The sequence below is a fragment of the Asparagus officinalis genome, chromosome 3 (assembly GCF_001876935.1).
Source record: "Asparagus officinalis chromosome 3, Aspof.V1, whole genome shotgun sequence".
NCBI classification, from domain to species: Eukaryota; Viridiplantae; Streptophyta; class Magnoliopsida; order Asparagales; family Asparagaceae; genus Asparagus; species Asparagus officinalis.
The window spans coordinates 22,857,269-22,877,754 of record NC_033796.1 but is presented as its reverse complement, the minus strand read 5'-3'; the positions used below and the strand labels follow the sequence as shown (position 1 = coordinate 22,877,754).

General features: G+C 38.6%; 3 protein-coding genes across 5 annotated transcripts; 2 read left to right on the top strand and 1 right to left on the bottom strand.

Annotated features, from left to right (window-relative positions):
* LOC109833382 (transcription factor bHLH79) lies at positions 7-7,618 on the top strand. The gene is made up of 6 exons (XM_020401032.1): positions 7-42; positions 5,757-5,960; positions 6,156-6,221; positions 6,361-6,429; positions 6,517-6,588; positions 7,124-7,618. The coding sequence occupies exons 2-6, from the start codon at positions 5,787-5,789 to the stop codon at positions 7,250-7,252; spliced, it is 510 nt and encodes a 169-aa protein (XP_020256621.1). The 5' UTR covers positions 7-42; positions 5,757-5,786; the 3' UTR covers positions 7,253-7,618.
* LOC109834774 (AAA-ATPase ASD, mitochondrial-like) lies at positions 7,726-13,496 on the bottom strand. Its single transcript, XM_020402792.1, is given in 5 exon segments — positions 7,726-8,456; positions 8,458-8,783; positions 12,697-13,093; positions 13,095-13,174; positions 13,176-13,496. Coding segments are annotated over 5 exon segments (1,557 nt in total). The 3' UTR covers positions 7,726-8,023.
* Positions 15,721-19,396, top strand: LOC109832144 (vesicle-associated membrane protein 721-like). 3 transcript variants are annotated; one of them, XM_020399583.1, is made up of 5 exons: positions 15,721-15,792; positions 16,023-16,168; positions 16,257-16,377; positions 16,470-16,532; positions 19,253-19,396. In XM_020399583.1, the coding sequence occupies exons 1-5, from the start codon at positions 15,721-15,723 to the stop codon at positions 19,394-19,396; spliced, it is 546 nt and encodes a 181-aa protein (XP_020255172.1). The 3 variants fall into 3 exon arrangements, with proteins under 3 accessions (XP_020255172.1, XP_020255171.1, XP_020255170.1); XM_020399582.1 differs by having other exon boundaries at positions 15,721-15,910; positions 16,027-16,168; XM_020399581.1 differs by having other exon boundaries at positions 15,721-15,940; positions 16,027-16,168.

The following is a 20,486-nucleotide window of genomic DNA, read 5'->3' as shown; positions in this document are numbered from 1 at the left end:
GAGTCATCTAAGCTCGTCTCCACTAGCAGCGGCAATGACGCGGTATTTCTGTAGTTATGTTATGGATTTGTTTGTTTTATTGTGTTAAGAGTTAGATACAGTGTGGTTTTGAAGTGATTTGGTTTTCACTTTTGGGAATTGGTGGTTTGGGTTGTTTTTTTTTTCTCGCTTGATTTCTACTGGATGGAGACAGATTAGGTGGAATTAGGTATTCAGCCTGAATTGAAATCGGGATTATGTGAAGTTTCAATTTTTTCGACGCATTATCTGTTGAAATCTTGCGATTGAGTGCATAATTGTGATCTTTTGGGGAAATTTATTGTGGCTTGAAGATGTGATTACTTGATCTGTACTGGATATGGACAGATTATATAAAGTGTCTGTAGTGGCACTGAGTTAGTTTGCGAAAAAAGTCATTCTTACTTTAGCAACGTAAGTAATGTGAACTCACAATGTGTATAGAGTTTAGTGGACGCGGCCCACGCGGGATCTGAAAAGATCTTGAAGTAACAGTTTGTAAATTTCGTGAGGGTGAGGATTTGGAGGGCGGGGTGTGATTTTACTAGACCTTTTCGAGTTGGCCCTGATAGCTTATTTTCTGTTGTTGGTTCGTTTTTATGAAAATTCTGAGTACTAACATGTAAGTTCTGTAAACTATGTACCTAAAACAGTTTAAGAGCATGGAGTATCAGAGCTTCTGTTGCATTATTGTTTAATTTTGACTATTGGTTTAGGGTTTGATTTTTGGAGATTTTCACTTGCTTCTTGCACTCTAGAGATTGGAATTAATTTGTATACGAAAAATGTGATTTTTTCATCAACTCATGAACGTAAAGAAACCAACAGTTTAATGCTTGTAGAGCATCAATTTTTTATCGATCTAGACAGTATTATACTGTTTAATGCTTGAAGAATATTACAGTAGGCTTTGTTTATGATCTCTTTATTTCTTAAGGAGAGAGACCTGTTTTTTTTATTAAAATTTTAGTACCGAACTGGATGAGAATGAAATAGTTTCATTTTCCATCGATTCCTGTAGATATATAGTGATATTACTTGTAGGATCAAAAGACTGATCGATTCGACGATTTCTTTCAGGATGGTGACAGTTTTACGAATTAGTTATAAGACCGTGCTACGTTATCTGCGGAGAATGTTCCTACTTTTTGATGTCAGAAAACATGATTTTTCACCTCCAATGCTGTTTTTGTATTATACTGGAGGATATATATGGAATTATGTAGAAAAAGCTAGAATAGAGAAACTGAGGATAGTGATGCTTTAACAAGAGGATGAAGTTCCTCTGGCAATGACCTCAGTTGGTTGCTGTAGTTCACTGCAAGTTGGTTGGATAATGATTGAGGAGTCTAAATGGGCCAGCTGATGGCACAGATTCTATTATTGGGACTAATAGAAGAGGCTGGAAAGTGCTAATTGGTTTTTAACTTGTCAAGTGGATGAGACAAAATTTTAGATTATAGTGATAGTTATTTGAAGAAAAATGAAGTTTGAAGTGTTGGATTTGACTGATTTACGATGGCTTGTCTTAATATAACCAAGTAAATAGGACTTGTTCATGAGGTTAATTTTCTTATTTGGTGAATCTAGAAAAAGAAAATTTGATTGGTCAAGTTAGTCAAACTAGCCAAGTTTCTGATTCCAGTTAGTGTTCTTTTCTTTATTTTGGAACTTCTAGATACGGTTGTTAAAGAATTGAATGCTTGCATCCTAGAGCTATATCTGCTAGCTTGCTTAGCTGTATACTTCTATCACATTAGAAAGCTTGTCTTTTCTCAGTTTATTTTACAATAGATTAGTTGTGTTTCCTTTTTTTGAATTGGAAGAATTTTCTCAAGACCTTTTTTGCTTCATACCATCCCCTCACTCTCATATTAAGCCGGCAAAATTATTTTGCTCATCAAATTACTATGGATCTATTGTGTCCATGTTTCTTTTATATTATCTTTATCTTCTGATATCCTTTGGTTGGTAAGTAATTGGTTTGTCATACAAATTATACGTCTAGAGAATGGATGCTTAAGTGGGCCATTTTAGGCAAGACGAGGATGCACAAATGAAGCATATGCGGTAGGAGACCGTTACTGTATATAAAGATCCTTTAGGGACCCTAGGTGGCATGCTATGTCCACTTAAGCATCATCCAGCGGTATTGGTTAAACCATCTGCCCATTACTACAAAATGTAAGATTACTTATGAGAAGGATGTCTTGTAGCTAAGAAGAGACTTGGTCTTTTTGATTTGTGTTCATTCTTCCAACCCAGGAACTAGCAAACAATTTAAAAATGCATGCTATATAGAACACAATATCAAAGATGGACTTCCACATTCTTCAAACCATTGTATTTAACTTGGTAACAAAGCCAGCTTTTAAGCAGTTGTTTCATTGCTCTAAGGATAAAAATTACTTACTGCTATCAGCTTTAACTTATTATACTTTTTATACCCACTAAGAACAAGTTCCAGGACATTGATTTAGCGCTTTCTCATATACACCCCCTCCTAGACATTGATTAAGCTTGAATTGATTATTCTCTCATAAAAACGATACAATTAAGAGAACACTTATGGCTTATGATCTCATCTGATTCTCGTGTTCTATTTAATTCTTATCTTTTGGACCGAGAATATTCATGAGAGTAAATAATGATAAAGTCCATGGGGATGAAGCAAGCTCATTATGACTGAGGAGGAAGTTTGAGTAAACTGAGTTCTCTCTATTTTTCATCTTCTATCAACTTTTTGTTTGTTTGTTTCTGTGTCTTTTTTATGTATGTTATTGCTTGGGCCTTCTGCAAAACAATAAGGCATGGAGTGTGTTTAGGAGTGAATTATGACCTGCGTACAAGGTAAGACGAGGAGTGCGTTTGGGAATTGGGCTAATGAGAATGTAGACAAGATAATCATTGTGGAGATTGGAGCGGCTGAAGTAAAAAGGAATAAGGCGTCAACTTTTTTTTCCGGAGTTCTTTTTCTTTATTCATGTCTCTCTTTTTGAATCCATATCCAAAGCAAGATGACTAAGAGGCTTGAGATTAACAAAGTTACTCAAATATAGATAAGAGTATAGGGGAGCGACAAATTTATAAAAGGTAGGATACTGCGACTAAGATTAGTATTTTTTTTCCATTCACATGTCATGAGAATAAAATTCTTATAACATTTGTATGCTTTTTTTATTATGTGTATTATAAAATCAGAAAACTGCTCAATTTTGAACTTGATACCAAAAGGCCTTTAAAATCATAGTATATTGATCATGATATCGGCTGAAACATTTCTGACTCTTGTGCGATGAGATTCAAGAGTGGATGTGAAGTGTAGGGTATACGTTCTAGAAGTATATGACGAGTGTTTTGAATTAAAATGTATATTATATAAACTGAGCAATAAATGTATGGATAAGTTCAAGCAGTGTCCAAGTGGTGTCGGTATCCGGGATGAGTATGATACATGTTGGTCACGGGTACGATATGTGTTGGTCACGTGTACATCTTTACAATAGAAGTAGCCATGCAACACAGGGGATTAATGAGGATGAAGACAGCATTAGAATATAGGAAATAAGTAAAAGGAGAATGTTATGATTTAGGAAGAGAGATGGAGATTTTATGGTGGTATTTGGTAAATTGGACATTCACAAAAGTTGAGAGCTACTAGAAAGACTAGCCGTCATATTGTTGACAATATGTACAGTTCATCAGGATATTTGTTGGGGTGGGGATTGGGGTGAGGGTTTTATTGTATCATTCACTTGTTGGAAAGATGATGAAATATGTGCTTCTGTGAGTCAGTGTTGTCGAGAGAGAAATGAATGTCAAAGCAGTATTGGCTAATGCAACATGAAATTGAGCCAAAGTGCACATTCTTGTAAAATCAGTATCCATATATCTACTCCTCTATACAAATGGGAGAACCCAAGATTCACTGTTCATGCTACAGTAAACACTACAATAATATTATCACTGTAGCAAGCGTGAAACTGGGCATTGCGGTTTTTTGAAAAAATACTGTAGCACACGGAGATACTGTATCAGAGCGTGGGGTACTGCAGTAATTCAAAAAATCATAAAAACTGTAGCAGTTAAACCCCCTGGATTACTGTAGCAAAAAGTATGTCGTGAAAGCAGGGTGTTCACACTAGTAATTCTAATTCCAGAACTAATAGTGAAGATTTTTCTTTTTGACCCTGTGTAGCTCTTCTAAACAAACAATTTGCAAAAGCATAGGAGTTTTATGTTATTACCCATAGGAATTAATGAGTTTCCTTTTACAAGGCGGAGATTGTACAGACTCTTATCCTGCAATGACATCAACATTATGGAGTCTTATAAAATGCTAATGAAATTATGTAAAGATTTTACTGAAAGCTTATGCTTATGTCTTGTGAGAAAAAAATGATACTAGATAGGAGAACCAAGATTTCAGATTTATTAACATATAGTGAACAACCATTGTTGTCTCCTTCCGATAAATGTGGATAGAATTGAAGTCTTATAACACATTCAAATAGACTCAGGCAAAATTAGTATAATAGATGATACTCTCCTCTCATTATCAACTATCAAGACCTAGTATCAGTATATTGTTCACCTAAATCGGCAATATCGGTGTTTCTAGCCCATTCACTCAATGGAAATGGGCACATTACATTTGTGGTTATGATGTTCCATGTTTTTCCAAGGTTCAAGATAACTGAAAGTTTTTCAAGTTTTATAGCAGATTGAACTTAAGCATCATGGTCTTTTGAGCCCTTAGTCGTTATGTGCTTACAAAGAATTTTTCTCATTGCTACATACCTTTCAGTACATCGAAGTTATAAAATGGTGATGGATAATATGGCGCATCAACCTATCATTTTTGCATGATCAGCATCCATTTTCCCCACCCCTCTCTGCCCTCCACCATCCCAACCACACTGTGGGGATACAAATACCTAGCAGACATGAATATCATCAGTACACGTTTTCATACTGCGTTGACTCAATTAATCTGATTCCCAGGTTTTGCCTGATACCTTCAGTGGCTGTTTTAGCTAAATCTTGAACCATACCTTCTGTATCCAACTAGAAGATATCCTATCCTCCTACAATTAAGAGCAATTCAATTACGTTGCCCAAAAGGGATCTTTTTCAACCCGAAGAGGATGGGGGAACGGTATTATCGCGGTAAAGTACTAGTATTCCTTCTTCAGCGATAACTGGATTTTATCTCATTTTGACGCACTCTACTTGGTGCATATTGTAATTTTAATGAATTTCTGTTAGATATCCAGGGTGATGGGTTTTGTTTGCTTCTTCATATCAGTCAGTTTGTCTATAAAATATGTTTTTAGTAGATGAGTTAAAGCCCAGTTATGCAGTAACTTTTTTTGTACATTCATATTTGAATTATTTGCAATCTATCATCCATTTTAGTCATTTAACTAAAGCAACAACATATTCTCTTGTTTGATACCCCGCTTCCCTGTTTCACAAATTGTACCCTTCACACTTTGCCCATCTGGCGTACACAGAGAATTCTACGTCTTTGACACTTTTGTCATTACGTTGTAAAGTAGGGAAGCACTAGATGCTACGACTCATTCATTGTTGATGACTGTATATATTATGTTTAAATGCTTTTGATCTGTACTTGGTATACAAGAGATCTTTTAGTCTTTTTAGGTTATATGAATAGGGTATGAATTATGTCTTCTTATTATATATTTAATGATCTTGACTTTTACTGATAGCAGACAGACAGTGAAGCCAAGCGCATCAGGGGAATGAAACCTAGAGATGAAAATGGTGAATCAAAAACTGAGGCAGAGGCAAGTTCTGGATTATGTAACAAGAATACTGACCAAAATACCCAGCCATCAGAAGCACCTAAGCAAGATTACATCCATGTCAGAGCAAGAAGGGGTCAAGCAACTGACAGTCATAGCCTCGCTGAGAGAGTAAGCATTGTCACTTTCCCCTGCTATTCCTCTTCCCCTTTATGGAAATTATGTACGATGGTTAGGTATAACAATATAGATACATTGGATATATTTAATTTTTAGCATATTGATCATGGAATCATAGTGTAGATAGTAATGTCATGAAAAATCACTGAATTTTACTCTCTTTATGACCAATTCATTCATGAACAGGCTAGGAGAGAAAAGATAAGTGAGCGGATGAAGATTCTTCAAGACCTGGTTCCTGGATGCAACAAGGTGCACCGTTAAGTTTGCTCATGTTTAACATTCTTCAAGCAAATGTTTACTGCAAACAAAATGCATGAAGTATTTTTCTAGTTGTTATTTAGATCTTGCTGAAGAATGTCACTGACACGATTATTTCCACAATAAGCAGGTTATTGGAAAAGCATCAGTTCTTGATGAGATTATCAATTACATCCAAGCGCTGCAGCGTCAAGTTGAGGTGTTGATCTTTGTGACTGTCGATATATTTTTGACCTTTGTTTTTTATTTTCAGTTCCTGAACCATGGTTTCTGTTGAATTATGCAGTTTCTCTCAATGAAGCTTGAAGCTGTCAATTCCCGGATGAATTCTGGAATTGAAGGCTTTCCGTCCAAAGATGTAAGTATAAGGGCTTGGACACGTAGACAATCATTTTGTAATTTATAAACATCCAAAACAGCTTAAAATGCACCTCTGGTACTCTTGAACCTTGCTTCTTTCAAACTATTATGGAACATCCAAAATAGTTTCATTTCCTATTCCAATTTTTCTTATCTTTTATGCCTATTGAACCTTGCTTCTTTCAAACTATTATGGAATACACTTGAATTTCTTTCTGGAGGCAATGGATGAACTCTGCATGCTTAATCTATCATTTTCTTATTCCACCTTTGCAATGAGTTTATCATGGAAGTATGAAAGCACTCTCTTTAGCTTAGATATTGCTGAGATTTGGACCGCTGCTAGCTGTTTTCCAGGGTTGCTGATCTGGCTCATAAGGGCCAATTACACAGTTGAACAATTTGTTCTATAATCCTGCTCTGCGAGTGCCCAAATATGCAAGTATAATTAGAATCATGATATATGTTCGTGTCTAATATGGACACAATGTTCGTGACATATTATTTCTCCTGCAATTTTCCTTCCTTTTCAGTTTGGAACACAGGCATATGAGACTCCTAGCCTGGCATTCAGCTCGCAGGCCCCAAGGGAATACGGCCAAGGATCAGCAACAGAATGGCTACACATGCAAGTTGGCGGTGCTTTTGAGAGAGTCACATAAATGTGATGAAAAACCAATCATCCCTTCCTCATTCAGTAATAAGGAGCGTGTACCAGGCTGAATCTACTCCACGGTTGTAGGTTATTTTTCTTCATGTCACCTCCCAGAGTCTGAAGAAGTATGTTTTGAATGGGATACTATCTCCATCTTGGAGCTGTTCTGTCTATATAATCATGCATATATATACTTATACATTGAAAAATTTGGGCAGTTTCCTTATTCTAGCATTATTGGAGATCAATGTACTCTCTTCAAGTCTTCCTTTGGTATTTCTTGTGGTTAAAGGACATGAAAGACTGAAAACTGTATTAATGTAGTATTGTTGAAGTGAACTCAGAAATTAATTAATGTTTGCTTCAGAGTTAATGTTCTCTGTTAATTGTGGTTTATGACGCTTGCAGATGCTTTCATGCTTACTGTCCTTTTAATAATTTCACATATCTTTTAATTAGTTTATTCTTGTAGTCTCTTCAAATATTAATTTATGCCATTACATATCAGACTGAAAATCTGATACGTAATGGCCTGAAAATATCTTAAATAACATGCTAGATTAGATGATACTCATTTGGACATACTTTTCCTTTCTATATTTTGGACTCTAAACAAATAACAAACTACGACATCACACACAATCGACAACCGCTACTACTACGCTACATTGACACCACACTACACTACAGACACATACCGCTGCTACTGGCACAATCTGCTTGCTTTCGGATGCTCTCTTCGCTCTCATTGTTCACTCCCTCTTCATTCTCTTCACTCTCACGTTTCTTCATCCTCATCAGTCCAGATCTCCTCTTTGCTAATTTCCTCCATCCTGCTCTTGACGAGCCGAAGAACATCGATGAACCTCTGCAGACAAGCCTCAACATCCACATCGCCGGACTTCAGCATAAGGTTCTCCGCCACATCTGCAGGCGTGATGAAAACCTCTCCGATCAGTTCCTCAATCCTCTCGAACAAAGCATGAGATTCAACACGCAGATAATTCTTGGCGAGAACCTTAAACCCTTCAAAGCTACAATAAGCCAGTTCAATGTGCATGTCCATCCTCCCCCTTCTGATCAGCGCCGGATCCAATTTCTCGATATGATTTGTCGTGAACACGATGATCCTCTCACCTCCACAGGAGGACCAAAGCCCATCAATGAAATTCAGCAGCCCAGACAGCGTTACCTTGCTTCGTCTCTTTTCCATTCAAGGGCGTAACAGTCTCTTCATCATTGCATCTCTTAGCGGTCTGTTTACCTGCAAGATTGAGTGAGCAATCGATATCCTCGATCACGATGATGGACTTACTTGCAGTATCGAACACTAGCCTCCTCACCTCTGAATTATCCTTCACTGCAGTCAGTTCAAGATCATACACACCGTAGTCCAAGAAATTGGCCATTGTGATTGTGGGGGCCACACAACGGGAGCAAAGAGCCAACACCCATGTGAAAGCACGTGAATGAGTTTTCTCGCACTGGTTCAGCGGGTAAAGAGGCCCACCCGATTCAACAATGTATATATAGCTTTGCTAGTTTTTTTCTTTGTTTCGTGTGCAAGAGCAGAGGGCTGGGTGATTCTTTGGGCTGCGTGCAAGGGTTTGTGGTGTGCGGCTGTAGAAAGAAAAAAAGCTTTTGTTTTGCTGTTTTGAGAGAGATATCTGTTTGAGGGATTTGAGAGATTGTTTGAGGGTTTAGGTTGTGAGATTGTAAACTCTAGTTGTATTCTCTCACTCTATTAGTAGATCTCCCCCCTCCTTGCCCCGTGGACGTAGGCAATTTGTCGAACCACGTAAAATTTATGCTCTTGTCGTGATTTGTAATAGCTTGTAGGTTCCCTCGACAAGTCAGTCCTAAAACTGATGAGAGAAAGAGCTGATATCTCACTTTGTTGAGTTATTTTGCTTCCGGTTCTTGTTTTTTTTGTGAAAAAGGATTTCCGTTGTGATCTAATCTCTTGTTGTGCACCTTACGCACCAGAGGTGCTGCCGAAATTTCCGCTGCGCACAACAAGTAGTATCAGAGCTTCGGGTTGGACTTGGGAGCTTGTTCGAAGGATTCGCTGTTGGATTCTTATTTGAAGAGTTAGATCGACAACATGGGAGAATCAAGCACATCAGGTTCGTCTCTTACGAAGACGATACATAGTTTGAATCAAGCACATCAGGTTCGTCTCTTACGAAGACGATACATAGTTTGAGCATCAATAACATGAAGATTGATATTCCGAAGTTCGACGACAAGATCAATTTCGGTTTGTGGAGGTGCCAGGTGATGGATGCGTTGGACGCTCAAAACTTGGAGGAAACTATTGAGTTGCAAGAGAAACCTGCTGATATGGAAGAAAATGTTTGGAAGAAGATGAATAGTAGGGCGTGTGGAGTTATTCGGTCATGCTTGATGCCGAATCTTATTTATGATGTGATGAACGAGACGTCGGCGAAGAAGATGTGGGAAACACTCAATGAAAAATATCTTACTAAGAACATTGAGAATCGGCTTTACTTGAAGAAGAGGTTTTACCAGTTCAAGATGAAAAAGAGAGTTTCTATTAGGGAGCATGTTAACAACTTCACAAAGCTACTTTCAGACATGGTCAATATGGATATCATGGTTGAGGATGAAGACAACGTGATGTTACTTTTGTGTTCGTTGCCCGAGGATGATTATGATACTTTTGTTCTAACTATGATTAATAAAAGAACTACTGTTAGTTACAAAGAGGTGACATCAACGTTAGTGAATTATAAGTTGAGAAAGAGAGTGTTGATGAGTCATCCGAGAAGGCATCGGGAGATGCATTAGTAGTTCAAGACCGTGGTTCAAACCGAAGCAGGAGGTCGCAGTCTAGAGGGGCACATCGTGGAATTCATAGGAATCAGCGTGCTTTTTATAAAGAGGATGAACATTGGAAAGCTGAATGCCCAAAGTTAGATCGAGCCGAGAAGAATAAGGGGAAAACTGTACAAGCTTCAGAGGAGAATGTTGTCAAGACTAGTAATAACAATTCAGATTCGGATTTTTTAGGCTATTCGTTATCCACGCTACCATCAGTTTGTGATGCCGACTCTACGGAGTGGATATTGGATTCGGGTGCTTCTTACCACGTTTGTCTTAGGAGGGATTGGTTCTCCAGCTTTCAAAAGTTGGAAAGAGAGGATGTTGTGCTCATGTATAATGGACATGCATGCTCTATTGGTGGTATTGGTACCGTTCGGATTAAGATGAGTGACGGGGTGATTCGGGAGTTGGATGAAGTGAGGTTCGTTCCACAATTGAAGATGAACATCATTTCACTTGGAGCTTTGGAGGCAGCAGGTTATAAGATGACCTTGGTGGATGCACATTTGAAGGTCATATTGGGGTCCATGATTGTGATGAAGGGCGTCATAAGGAGTAATTTATATTATTTGTTTGGAACCACGGTAATTGATAGGGAGCTGGCGACTTCATCAGATTCGGCTAGATTGTGGCATTGTTTGATGCTGAGTTATTTGATTGGTAATGCCGTGCATAGGTTGTTAATGAGTGCTTTGACCTGCAGTTTGAAGTCCTGTGAACCCATTGGTATGAGCAAGAAGACCGGGGTGGAGTTTGACACTTCTATCCATCATTTGAGGGGTTTTCTAAGGGGTGTTTATTCAGACATTTGGGGGCCTTCTAAGGGATCATTATTGGGAGGTAATAGGTATGTGGTTTCTGTAGTTAGGGATTGTTCTAGGCATTGGTGGGTTGCAACCAAGTCCCGTTGGTGTGGAGTCCTAGAAACCTGCAATAGATGTAGGAAGTGTGTTGGCAAAAATGTAACCCGACGTTCTGTTTATGGTAGGGGTTCTTTCTTGCGTTTGTGCCAAGCTTAAGGCAATTGGAGGTACTTCATTGGTGTGGAAACTTTGAGGCGACGTGATGAGATGGCAGGTTTGAGGAGCTGTTCCTTTCTGGAGGAGGATAGGCGTTTGATGTCAAGCATTGGCAATGATGTGCGGGCTACGACATGTTTGGGCCATCTTATGCATAGGTTGCCGACTGCTGCATGTAGAGATATGAGATCTGGTGGAGCTGCTTTAGATTTTGGGTTGCGTCGGATGTTTGGCTACCCAGCACTTGGTCACATCGTGGATATGAGATTTGATCTGATAGCATATTTAGGAGTTAGAGGCGTGTTTGATTATCAGGTATTGGCTTCTGACTTTGTTCTAAGCAGATATGTCACGTTTGACTCTCGACAGATGGAAAATGGTGATCAGATCATTAGAAAATCACAGCGGGTGGAGAGTGATGCTACTCCACGTTGGGTGGAGATTACTCCACATACTCCAGATCATACTGCATCGTTTAGAATTTCAGCTGATGTGACACAGATCGGAAATCATGTTGTTTTGGATGCAGATGATAGGTTGATAGATTCAAGTGCAGCTGATAGATAGAGTCTGGATATGGCCATTAGTTCATCTCAAGTAGAGATGTTTGGATTGTTTCAGTTTGGGGCCATTGGAGGTGCTATCAGCCGTAGACTTGATCGTGATATTGGAGAAGAGTTGCGAACTCTTCTAGTGGATTGAGGCCTTTGGAGACCATTTGGGTGAACTACGTGAGGCTTGATTCCTTTGGCAAGAGGATAAGTAGGCAGTCTTTATGATGCAGCCGGGTTGGATTAGTTGATTTTGATGGGGGTGAGATTATTTGGACTCTCGTTCGGGTTCCCGACGTGTTGTGGATTGAGTCTGTTGTCGTGAATTGTTTTACGACGTACTGGACACAACAAGTGGGGCATTTGGATGTTTTGGTGTCGACTCAGTTTTGAGACAACTTCGCCGAGGTGGAGAATTATGATTGTGAGGGCCACACAGCGGGAGCAAAGAGCCAACACCCACGTGAAAACGCGTGAATGAGTTTTCTCGCACTGGTTCAGCGGGTAAAGAGGCCCACCTGATTCAACAATGTATATATAGCTTTGCTAGGTTTTTTCTTTGTTTCGTGTGCAAGAGCAGGGGCAGAAACGCAGTCGGCAAAAAGTGCGTGCAAGGGGTTTTTGCGGCTACGGAGAAAAAGCAAGGCAAAGGGCTGGGTGATTCTTTGGGCTGCGTGCAAGGGTTTGTGGTGTGCGACTGCAGAAAGAAAAAGAGTTTTTGTTTTGCTGTTTTGAGAGAGATATTTGTGTGAGGGATTTGAGAGATTGTTTGAGGGTTTAGGTTGTGAGATTGTAAATCCTAGTTATATTCTCTCCCTCTATTAGTAGATCTCCCCCTTGTCCCGTGGACGTAGGCAATTTGTCGAACCACGTAAAATTTGTGTTCTTGTCGTGATTTGTAATAGCTTGTAGGTTCCCTCGACAAGTCAGTCCTAGAACTGATGAGAGGAAGAGCTGATATCTCACTTTGTTGAGTTATTTTGTTTTCGGTTCTTGTTTCCTTTATGAAACATAATTTCCATTGTGATCTAATCTCTTGTTATGCACCTTGCACACCGGAGGTGTTGCCGAAATTTCCGCTGCGCACAACAGCCATCGCATGGCGGCCCATAAAGAAGATACCCTCTCTTCCACGCTCTACCAATCTTCCCATAATACTCCTTCCTCTCCTTAAACGCCGCAAGATCGTCCATCACCTCCTTCTTCTTATCCTGATCCACCGCCAGAGTACCAAACGTCGCAGGGTGATCAAACACCACGCTGCTCCAAAGCCTGGCATGACGCTCAGAATCCACGTTGTTAGTGTACAGCCTCTTCCTTCTTCCCTTTGCTTTGATAGCCTTTCCTTCGTCTACCACATGAGGCAAGTAGACCTCGGTCACTAGTTTCCGGTGGCGGGCGTGGCAGCTTAACCTGTACCAGCGCTTCTCGTTGCGATGGGTACCAAGAAAAGGAAATCTGTTGGTTTTCGCCATCTTGCCACCAAATCTTGATGCCATTATAAGACGTAGACGACTTCTTCATGAGCGCCAATTGTTAAGGACAGCTTCTGGCTCGGCTTGGTGATCTCTGCATTAAGGTTCTTGGCTTGGTGGGAGGAGTTGGAGGTGAGGTAGGCTTCGACAGCGGTGAACGCCTCTTTGCGGCGAGAGAACTCGCCAGTGAATTCGGGGACGGTGACGTGAATGTAAGGGTTGAAGAAGGCGGTGAGCTTGGAGGCGTGGCGGACGAGGGAGGATTTGAGGGTGGACGGGATGAACTTGTCGATGATGGCCCAGAAGAACATTAGGCTGGCGATGGTTGAGCCGGCGCTGGCCCAGGATTGATCTCTCATCATGTAATTCATGATCTTTGCTTTTCTTGCGTTCTTGATTAATTTGAGTTGAGGTTAAGTGAAGAGATTGGTGTGAGTTATATCTTGGAGGAGGAACGAGGGTCATAAGAAGTTGGTGAGTGTAGTTTGGGGAAGCGGCCAAGGGAATTGGTGCAGTTGTTAGAACAAGTGTACAGAGAGGAGGAGGAGGAGGGCATGGTGTTTGAATGTGAGTTATTGTTAGAAGAGGGAAGAAAGAGACAATGAGCGTGTTGGGGTTTTTTGTCATGATTAGCTAAAAGCATTGGCTTCAGTCTTGAGAATAGGTTTTGAGCCAGATGTGTTTAAAAATAAATCACGTAAAACTTGGATTTATAAACAAACGGTTTTTCTATAGAGTGTCCATGGGCACTCTATAAGAGAGGAGAGAGATAGAGAGAAATGAATCACTCTATAAGAGAGGAGAGAGATAGAGAGAAATGAATGAAGATGGGCCCCCTAATTTGCATTGGGATCCCCTCCTCATTCATTTCTCTCTATCTCTTTCCTCTCTTATAGAGTGCCAATGCAAATTAGGGGGCACCCTTTTCATTTATTTCTCTCTATCTCTCTCCTCTCTTATAGAGTGCTCATGGGCATTTTATAGAAAAACCGATAAACAAAAACCATTTTTATGTCCAGACTATAGGTTGTAAAACTTGGATTTGTAAACAAAAACCATATTTATGTCCAGACTCCAGACTATAGTCTTGGGTTTATTAGTAAACAAAACAAGAGATTCATTTATTGCCATCTTAATATAAATGAGTAAACGGGCGATGGGAACGGATGGTTATAATTAGTATTGAGAAGAGTATAAGATGGTCCCAGTTCATACACAAAATAGTACCGTAGAAATATATAAATAAAAGGCATGTAGCCAGCCTCAAATTGCAATTTCTTTCACATTATAATATTAGAATCACATATTAATTCAAAATTTTTCCAAAGTACTTGTTAATAAATTTGAATCTTGAACAAATAGTTGGTTAATTTGTACTATTATGTATTCACAGTAGTATACTCTCAAAGAAAATTGTTGGCAGTTAGTGATATGGGAGAAAACACATGTTCAAACACTGCTTTGAACATAATTTACTGAAATTAGATAAGAGTGGTTACTTCGAAACTTTTAGAGATAGATGTCAGTGAACTTTATGCATTTCATCAAGATCTGTTTTTTAAAAAAAAATTAATGGTCGTTCCTATATGATACAGCTCGCATCTGCATCTAGAAACTTAATCTGAGAACAATCATGAACAAGGGATAGAACAACTACAACTAGTCATACTTTATAAGAACTTTGGACCATCACCAACAAGATGCCTAGAATTTATTGAGATGGATAAGTGACAACTAATATCCAAGGAATAAATGCGCCTATAAGAAGCGTGTGTATCGATAGAAAGTTGAAGTATCTTTAATTGGGATAAATTGAGAGAAACTAATCCAAATAAAAAGACTAATAACTTCCCCTAAAGACCTACAGTATTGAAGCCACGGTCAAAATGCAAAGAATCCTTGACCAGTCAGTAACCCGCTTTGATTTCTTCTATTAAACGCGGTTTGTTTTGACGTGCTATTTGGTTCGCTATTTAACCTGTGGAAAACTTTTACATCCCCTCCACTTCATTTTTTTCGGGGTCACGTTGGTTGTTTGAACTTTTTCCATTGATTTCCCACCATTTTTTGTGTGCGAGCCAAACCAAAACAATCTATTTCTTGGAAAAGTTTAGAAAACTCAAAACTTTAGTTTTTTTTCATGGAATTGCATTTTAGTATATATAGGAAACCAACCAAACAGCCACTGAAAGAACAAACAACGACACAAACTATTTACTCATTAAAAATAATAATAAATAACACAGTTAGACGTAAGCTTTCAACAGAAGAACTAACTAATTATATTAAGGGCCATTTTGAATTTGACATGTTCCAGTTTACATTATATCTGAGCTTGATGACCTAGTCCTCAGAAGACAGGTATTTTACAGGTAAATAACTTTCCAAAGGAGAAAATTATTACCTTTCAAAGAAGCAACCTCAATTTGAATACTTTTAAGCTAAGCATATATATGACCATTCTCCTCTCCGACTTTTCATTTTAACTTAACAGGCAAAAACCAATTCATATTTCTCTAATATCTTCAAGCCCCAGACATTGAAATTATCAGAGAGTCAGATTCAGGTTTGTATGTACACGAGATGATGAAGAAAACACTAATCTATAGCTTTGTGGCTCGAGGAATGGTAATCCTTGCAGACTACACAGAATTCACTGGGAATTTCATTAGCATCGCGTCTCAATGCCTTCATAAGCTTCCTTCCAAAGACAACAAGTTCACCTATAACTGCGATGGCCACACCTTCAATTACCTTGTTGAAGATGGATATGGTAAGGTTTATTGCATATATTTTTTGGGCAGTTTACAGAAAAGTAACTTAAAGTTTGACCCCTATTAATCAAGTACTCGTGTACTCGCAAATTAATCCTTGTCGGGTTTCTGGCAGCATATTGCATTGTTGCAGTTGAGTCAGTTGGCACACAACTCCCTGTTGCTTTTCTAGAGAGAGTTAGGGATGATTTTAACAGAAGATACAGTGAAGGAAAAGCCACTAATGCTGCAGCCAACAGTCTTGACAGGGAGTTTGGGTAAACGTTCACAGATAAATATGCTTATGTTGCTCTTTTCTTTTCATTTTGATAAAGTGATTTTGCTTTGAATATGTACTGATTTCAGACCCAGATTGAAAGAGCACATGCAGTACTGCATGGACCACTGTGAAGAGATCAGCAAGCTTGAAAAAGTGAAGGCACAGGTCTCACAAGTTCAGGGAGTCATGAGGGAAAATATCGAGAAGGTGATACTCCTAAACTTTCAACTGAGGCTACTCTTCAGTACGTGATTTAAATTTTGCTAAATATTGTGGAACAACTCTCTTTCCTTTCGTAGGTTCTTGATCGTAAGGATAAAATCGATCCCCTTGTCGACAAAACAGACAAGCTTCGGTCGCAGGTAACTTGCTAGCTGCACAATTGGTGCTGGTTCTGAGTTAAAATTGTTAAGGCACAAGTAAAAAATAAGGTATCCCAGACGGAAAATTCCATCTAGAATACTCAGAATTCCGTCTAGGATGGGTATTCTAGACGGAATTCCGTCTAGAATACGCGTCTAGAAAGTTTCCGTCTGGGATGTAGTATTCTAGAATACTCAGAATTCCGTCTAGGATGGGTATTCTAGACGGAATTCCGTCTAGAATACGTCGTCTCTTCCTACTTTTAGTGCATGTACACAACATTGAACAACACCAAATTATATTCATATCCAATACAATTTAATTATATTCCAATATCAAATCCAATTATATTCCAATAACACATTCACCAAAATACTAGAGCAATACATAAATTATTTACAATAGCTATTCTAGACGGAATTTGAGCATCCTAGACGGAATTTCCGTCTAGGATGCTATGCTACAGTTTTTTTTTTTTTTTAGAATCTACTTTTAGTGCATGTACACAACATTGAACAACACCAAATTATATTCATATCCAATACAATTTAATTATATTCCAACATCAAATCCAATTATATTCCAATAACACATTCACCAAAATACTAGAGCAATACATAAATTATTTACAATTGTTTACATCTTTGCAGAGACATAAATTACAAGAGACCATACGTAGATAGCTTTTTCCAATAGTCAGTGTAAGCCATCGGGACATATGCCTCATAGTTTTTTGGATGGGATTTAAGCTGAGAGAACGCAAAAGAAAGTTAGCCTCAAAAGAATTATGAACATCAAACCTAATCGAAATGAAACAAGTTAATATAGTTGTTGGCAATGATAATGTGTTCATACATGCCTCAGACATTATGATACATTGATATTCACACTAAGAAACAAACTGTAAATGCACCATTTAAGTCTAGATTCAAAGTTTTACCTCTTGATTTGAGTCCAATTCATACCCATTTTATGCGGCCAAAGCTTTGGCAATCCCCACATATTCCTAAAATAAAATGTATGGAAAATTACTTATACATAACAAGCAAAAAAGAAAAGGGAAGGGAACACAATCATTAGAAAGTTCAATTATACCAAAATATTTTCACCCACCTAATCACAGAAATCCAAATATTTCCAAAATATCAAAATATTATTGTCTGAACACATTGAAAACTCACCTGGATAAATATGTGCTGTCTTGTCCATCTAGTGTATTCACCTTGAATAGTTTAATGTGTCATCAGTGAGCAATTAAGCAATGTATCTAGAAGTAAAAATTGCTATATGGAAAGAAACCTGAAAAAATAACTGTGCAAAGAAAACTAGAATAAGAGTTTCATCTTTTCATTCTCATTTGTGTTTCTTCAATATTCCTGATTCATCACAACCTCAACTAAAACTCACAGATAGTCGGCTTCTTGGAAGAGAACATGATTCATGCGACACAACATACATTGCAAAGCCGAAGAATTGTTGCAGGACAAGAGAGGATGGTTGGATTGCTCTCTAAAAGACTCACATTTTCCTTCGTAATCCCTTGTCCTGAAAGGAAAAATGCATGCATCAAGACTGTATGTAGTCCTGAACGCACAATGGCATTTTTGAGGTACTCATCAGATTTTGGAAGTTGCTTTGATCGTAGCCACCTTGCTTCCAAAAGAAATGCATTGCATAACCTTGTCTTCAATCCAAAACTTAGAATAATCTCATACCCCAACTGAAAATTCTCGACTCTCTTCAATCCAAAACTTAGAATAAAACACAAGTAACATTTCATTCATATTTCTAATAAATACAAGAAAATATATACAGAATCAATATCCAAACTAATCCAACAGATAATCAAAACTGCAAACTTGCATTCTTAACTGTGATTCAAAAGCTAAATTCTTTCTGTTAAGAACTCACTCCACCTAACCCTACCCCAAGATCATCAAATCCCTAATTCGCACACTAACCAGTACTCCATCAGCTTAAACCCTAATTTCATATCAAAATTCACGAAAAAGAAAACGAGATCTTGAGAGATCGAATCGGTTACCAACTGATCGATTGCTTTTGGGAAGAGATGATGATGTCGGCCATTGGAGATAGAGGGCGGAGCTCTGCTCTCGAAGTGGAAATGAGCGAGCAGCTTTTGATCAGGCAGCGGCCTCAACATGAGCTCCTCGGTGAACTCCTCCGCTGTTGATCCATCTCCGCCGTCGGATCCGACGACGAAGAAGGGGATTGGACAGTGGAGATTGAAGACGAGGATGAGGAGGACGAGGAGTTAGAGAATTAGGGGCGAGGGCTTCTTATTTGGATTTTGGGCGAAAATTTTTGGGGGAGGGGGGAATTTCGATTTTTGCGGGAAAATTTGATATGTTTATTTTTTTAATATGGGCCAAAGTATTCTAGACGGAAATTTTCCGTCTAGAATACATTCTAGACGGAATTTTCCGTCTAGAATACCCAATTATTTTAAAAAAAAATTTTAAAAAATATAACCGTCTAGGATATTATCCTAGACGGAAATTTCCGTCTAGGATGTTTTATCCTAGACGGAATATTGTAGACGGAAATTTTCCGTCTAGTTTAATATTAAACTAGACGGAAAATTTTCCGTCTACAATATTCCGTCTAGAATACACTATTTTCCACTAGTGAGGGTTAATTGATTGCAGATACCATTATAGAAGAGAGTTTTACTACATTGTTGTTGAATTGGTTGTAGGCACAAGAATTCAAGGGACAAGGGGGACAGATTAGGAGGAAGATGTGGTGGCAAAATATGAAGATAAAAATGATTGTAATAGGCATTATCATTGCGCTGATCCTAATTATAGTATTATCGGTTTGTCATGGCTTCAAATGCTAGAATTTGATAACTGCAGATGTATCATACTACACATTGATGTATCATTATCATTTGTTATCAATATTATCTGTATTATTTTGTGCTTGATGAATGGTAAGAGAGAATCCATTACTTTCCAGTTTCATGAAAGACTACCAATTCCACTTTGCTCATCATAAACAAAGGAAAAAAGAAACTTTGGAAATTTGGAATTTCAAATGTTACCTAGATTACTAAAATACCTCCACATAGTCATCATCGATATGGCTAGAAGCAGAAACAATGCCTATTCTAACAAGGAAACTAACGCAACACGGAAGTTATAAACCTCGGAATCCATCAAGAGGCGTTCTTTGAATCCACAAAGAAAAATCTAGGAAGAGACGACGTCGAATCCACAAAATAATATAGATGTAAAGTCTTCTATCCTCGTCCGGCACTCTCATTTGGAACAGATCGCTTCATTTGTCGCTGAGAAGCGAAGGGGGAGAACGCGATAGCCAAATCAGGCCTCGAAACCATAGCCTTGTTTAGAGAGGGGGAGAGAGACCCCGGCCAACCGCAAGACAAGATAGTTATGTGGATGAAAATCTAAGGAGGCAATCTGACGAAGTCCCCTCGCTTATCAACAAGAGAAGAGTGTCTGTCCACAAGGGTCGTACCTAGTACTGTTTCGATGTGAGACTTAGTCTGGGCTTTGCGAGATCTTAATCGCGGTTCAAAATTTGATTATCTATATTTATCTCATTCAGATAAACTGCTTTGCTTCTCATTCTTGTGGTCTCGATCGATTGATCTATACATAACATCCATGGGGGCCTATCAAGACTACGAGGTGGAACTCCGAGAAAGGCAGTAGCGTCCTCAAGCTCGTCCCCTTGCTATTGGACCTGTGAGGGACTGTTTGTTGGATTACTGAAGTGGACTACTCAGTCCGCGACGAAAAGGCAATAAACGTCAACTGTGTCATTGTCATTGCTTTTGTATTATTTTTGAGAATTCAGAATCTTTTTCATTTTCATAAATCCTACTACACTAATTAACAGAGAGTGAAGTTTACGAACAAGCGAGTTGGAAACTACACGAGCCCAGGGAGTGTATTACATACACT

What these genes read in the sequence shown, in the direction of transcription:
- LOC109832144 (XM_020399581.1), top strand. Translation starts at nt 15,721, where the DNA reads ATGATGAAGAAAACACTAATCTATAGCTTTGTGGCTCGAGGAATGGTA. An exon ending in TGAGGGAAAATATCGAGAAG is followed by an intron (nt 16,378 to 16,469) that starts GTGATACTCCTA and finishes TTCCTTTCGTAG; the next exon opens with GTTCTTGATCGTAAGGATAA. An exon ending in CAGACAAGCTTCGGTCGCAG is followed by an intron (nt 16,533 to 19,252) that starts GTAACTTGCTAG and finishes AATTGGTTGTAG; the next exon opens with GCACAAGAATTCAAGGGACA.
- LOC109833382 (XM_020401032.1), top strand. Translation starts at nt 5,787, where the DNA reads ATGAAACCTAGAGATGAAAATGGTGAATCAAAAACTGAGGCAGAGGCA. An exon ending in GTCATAGCCTCGCTGAGAGA is followed by an intron (nt 5,961 to 6,155) that starts GTAAGCATTGTC and finishes ATTCATGAACAG; the next exon opens with GCTAGGAGAGAAAAGATAAG. An exon ending in CGCTGCAGCGTCAAGTTGAG is followed by an intron (nt 6,430 to 6,516) that starts GTGTTGATCTTT and finishes TGAATTATGCAG; the next exon opens with TTTCTCTCAATGAAGCTTGA.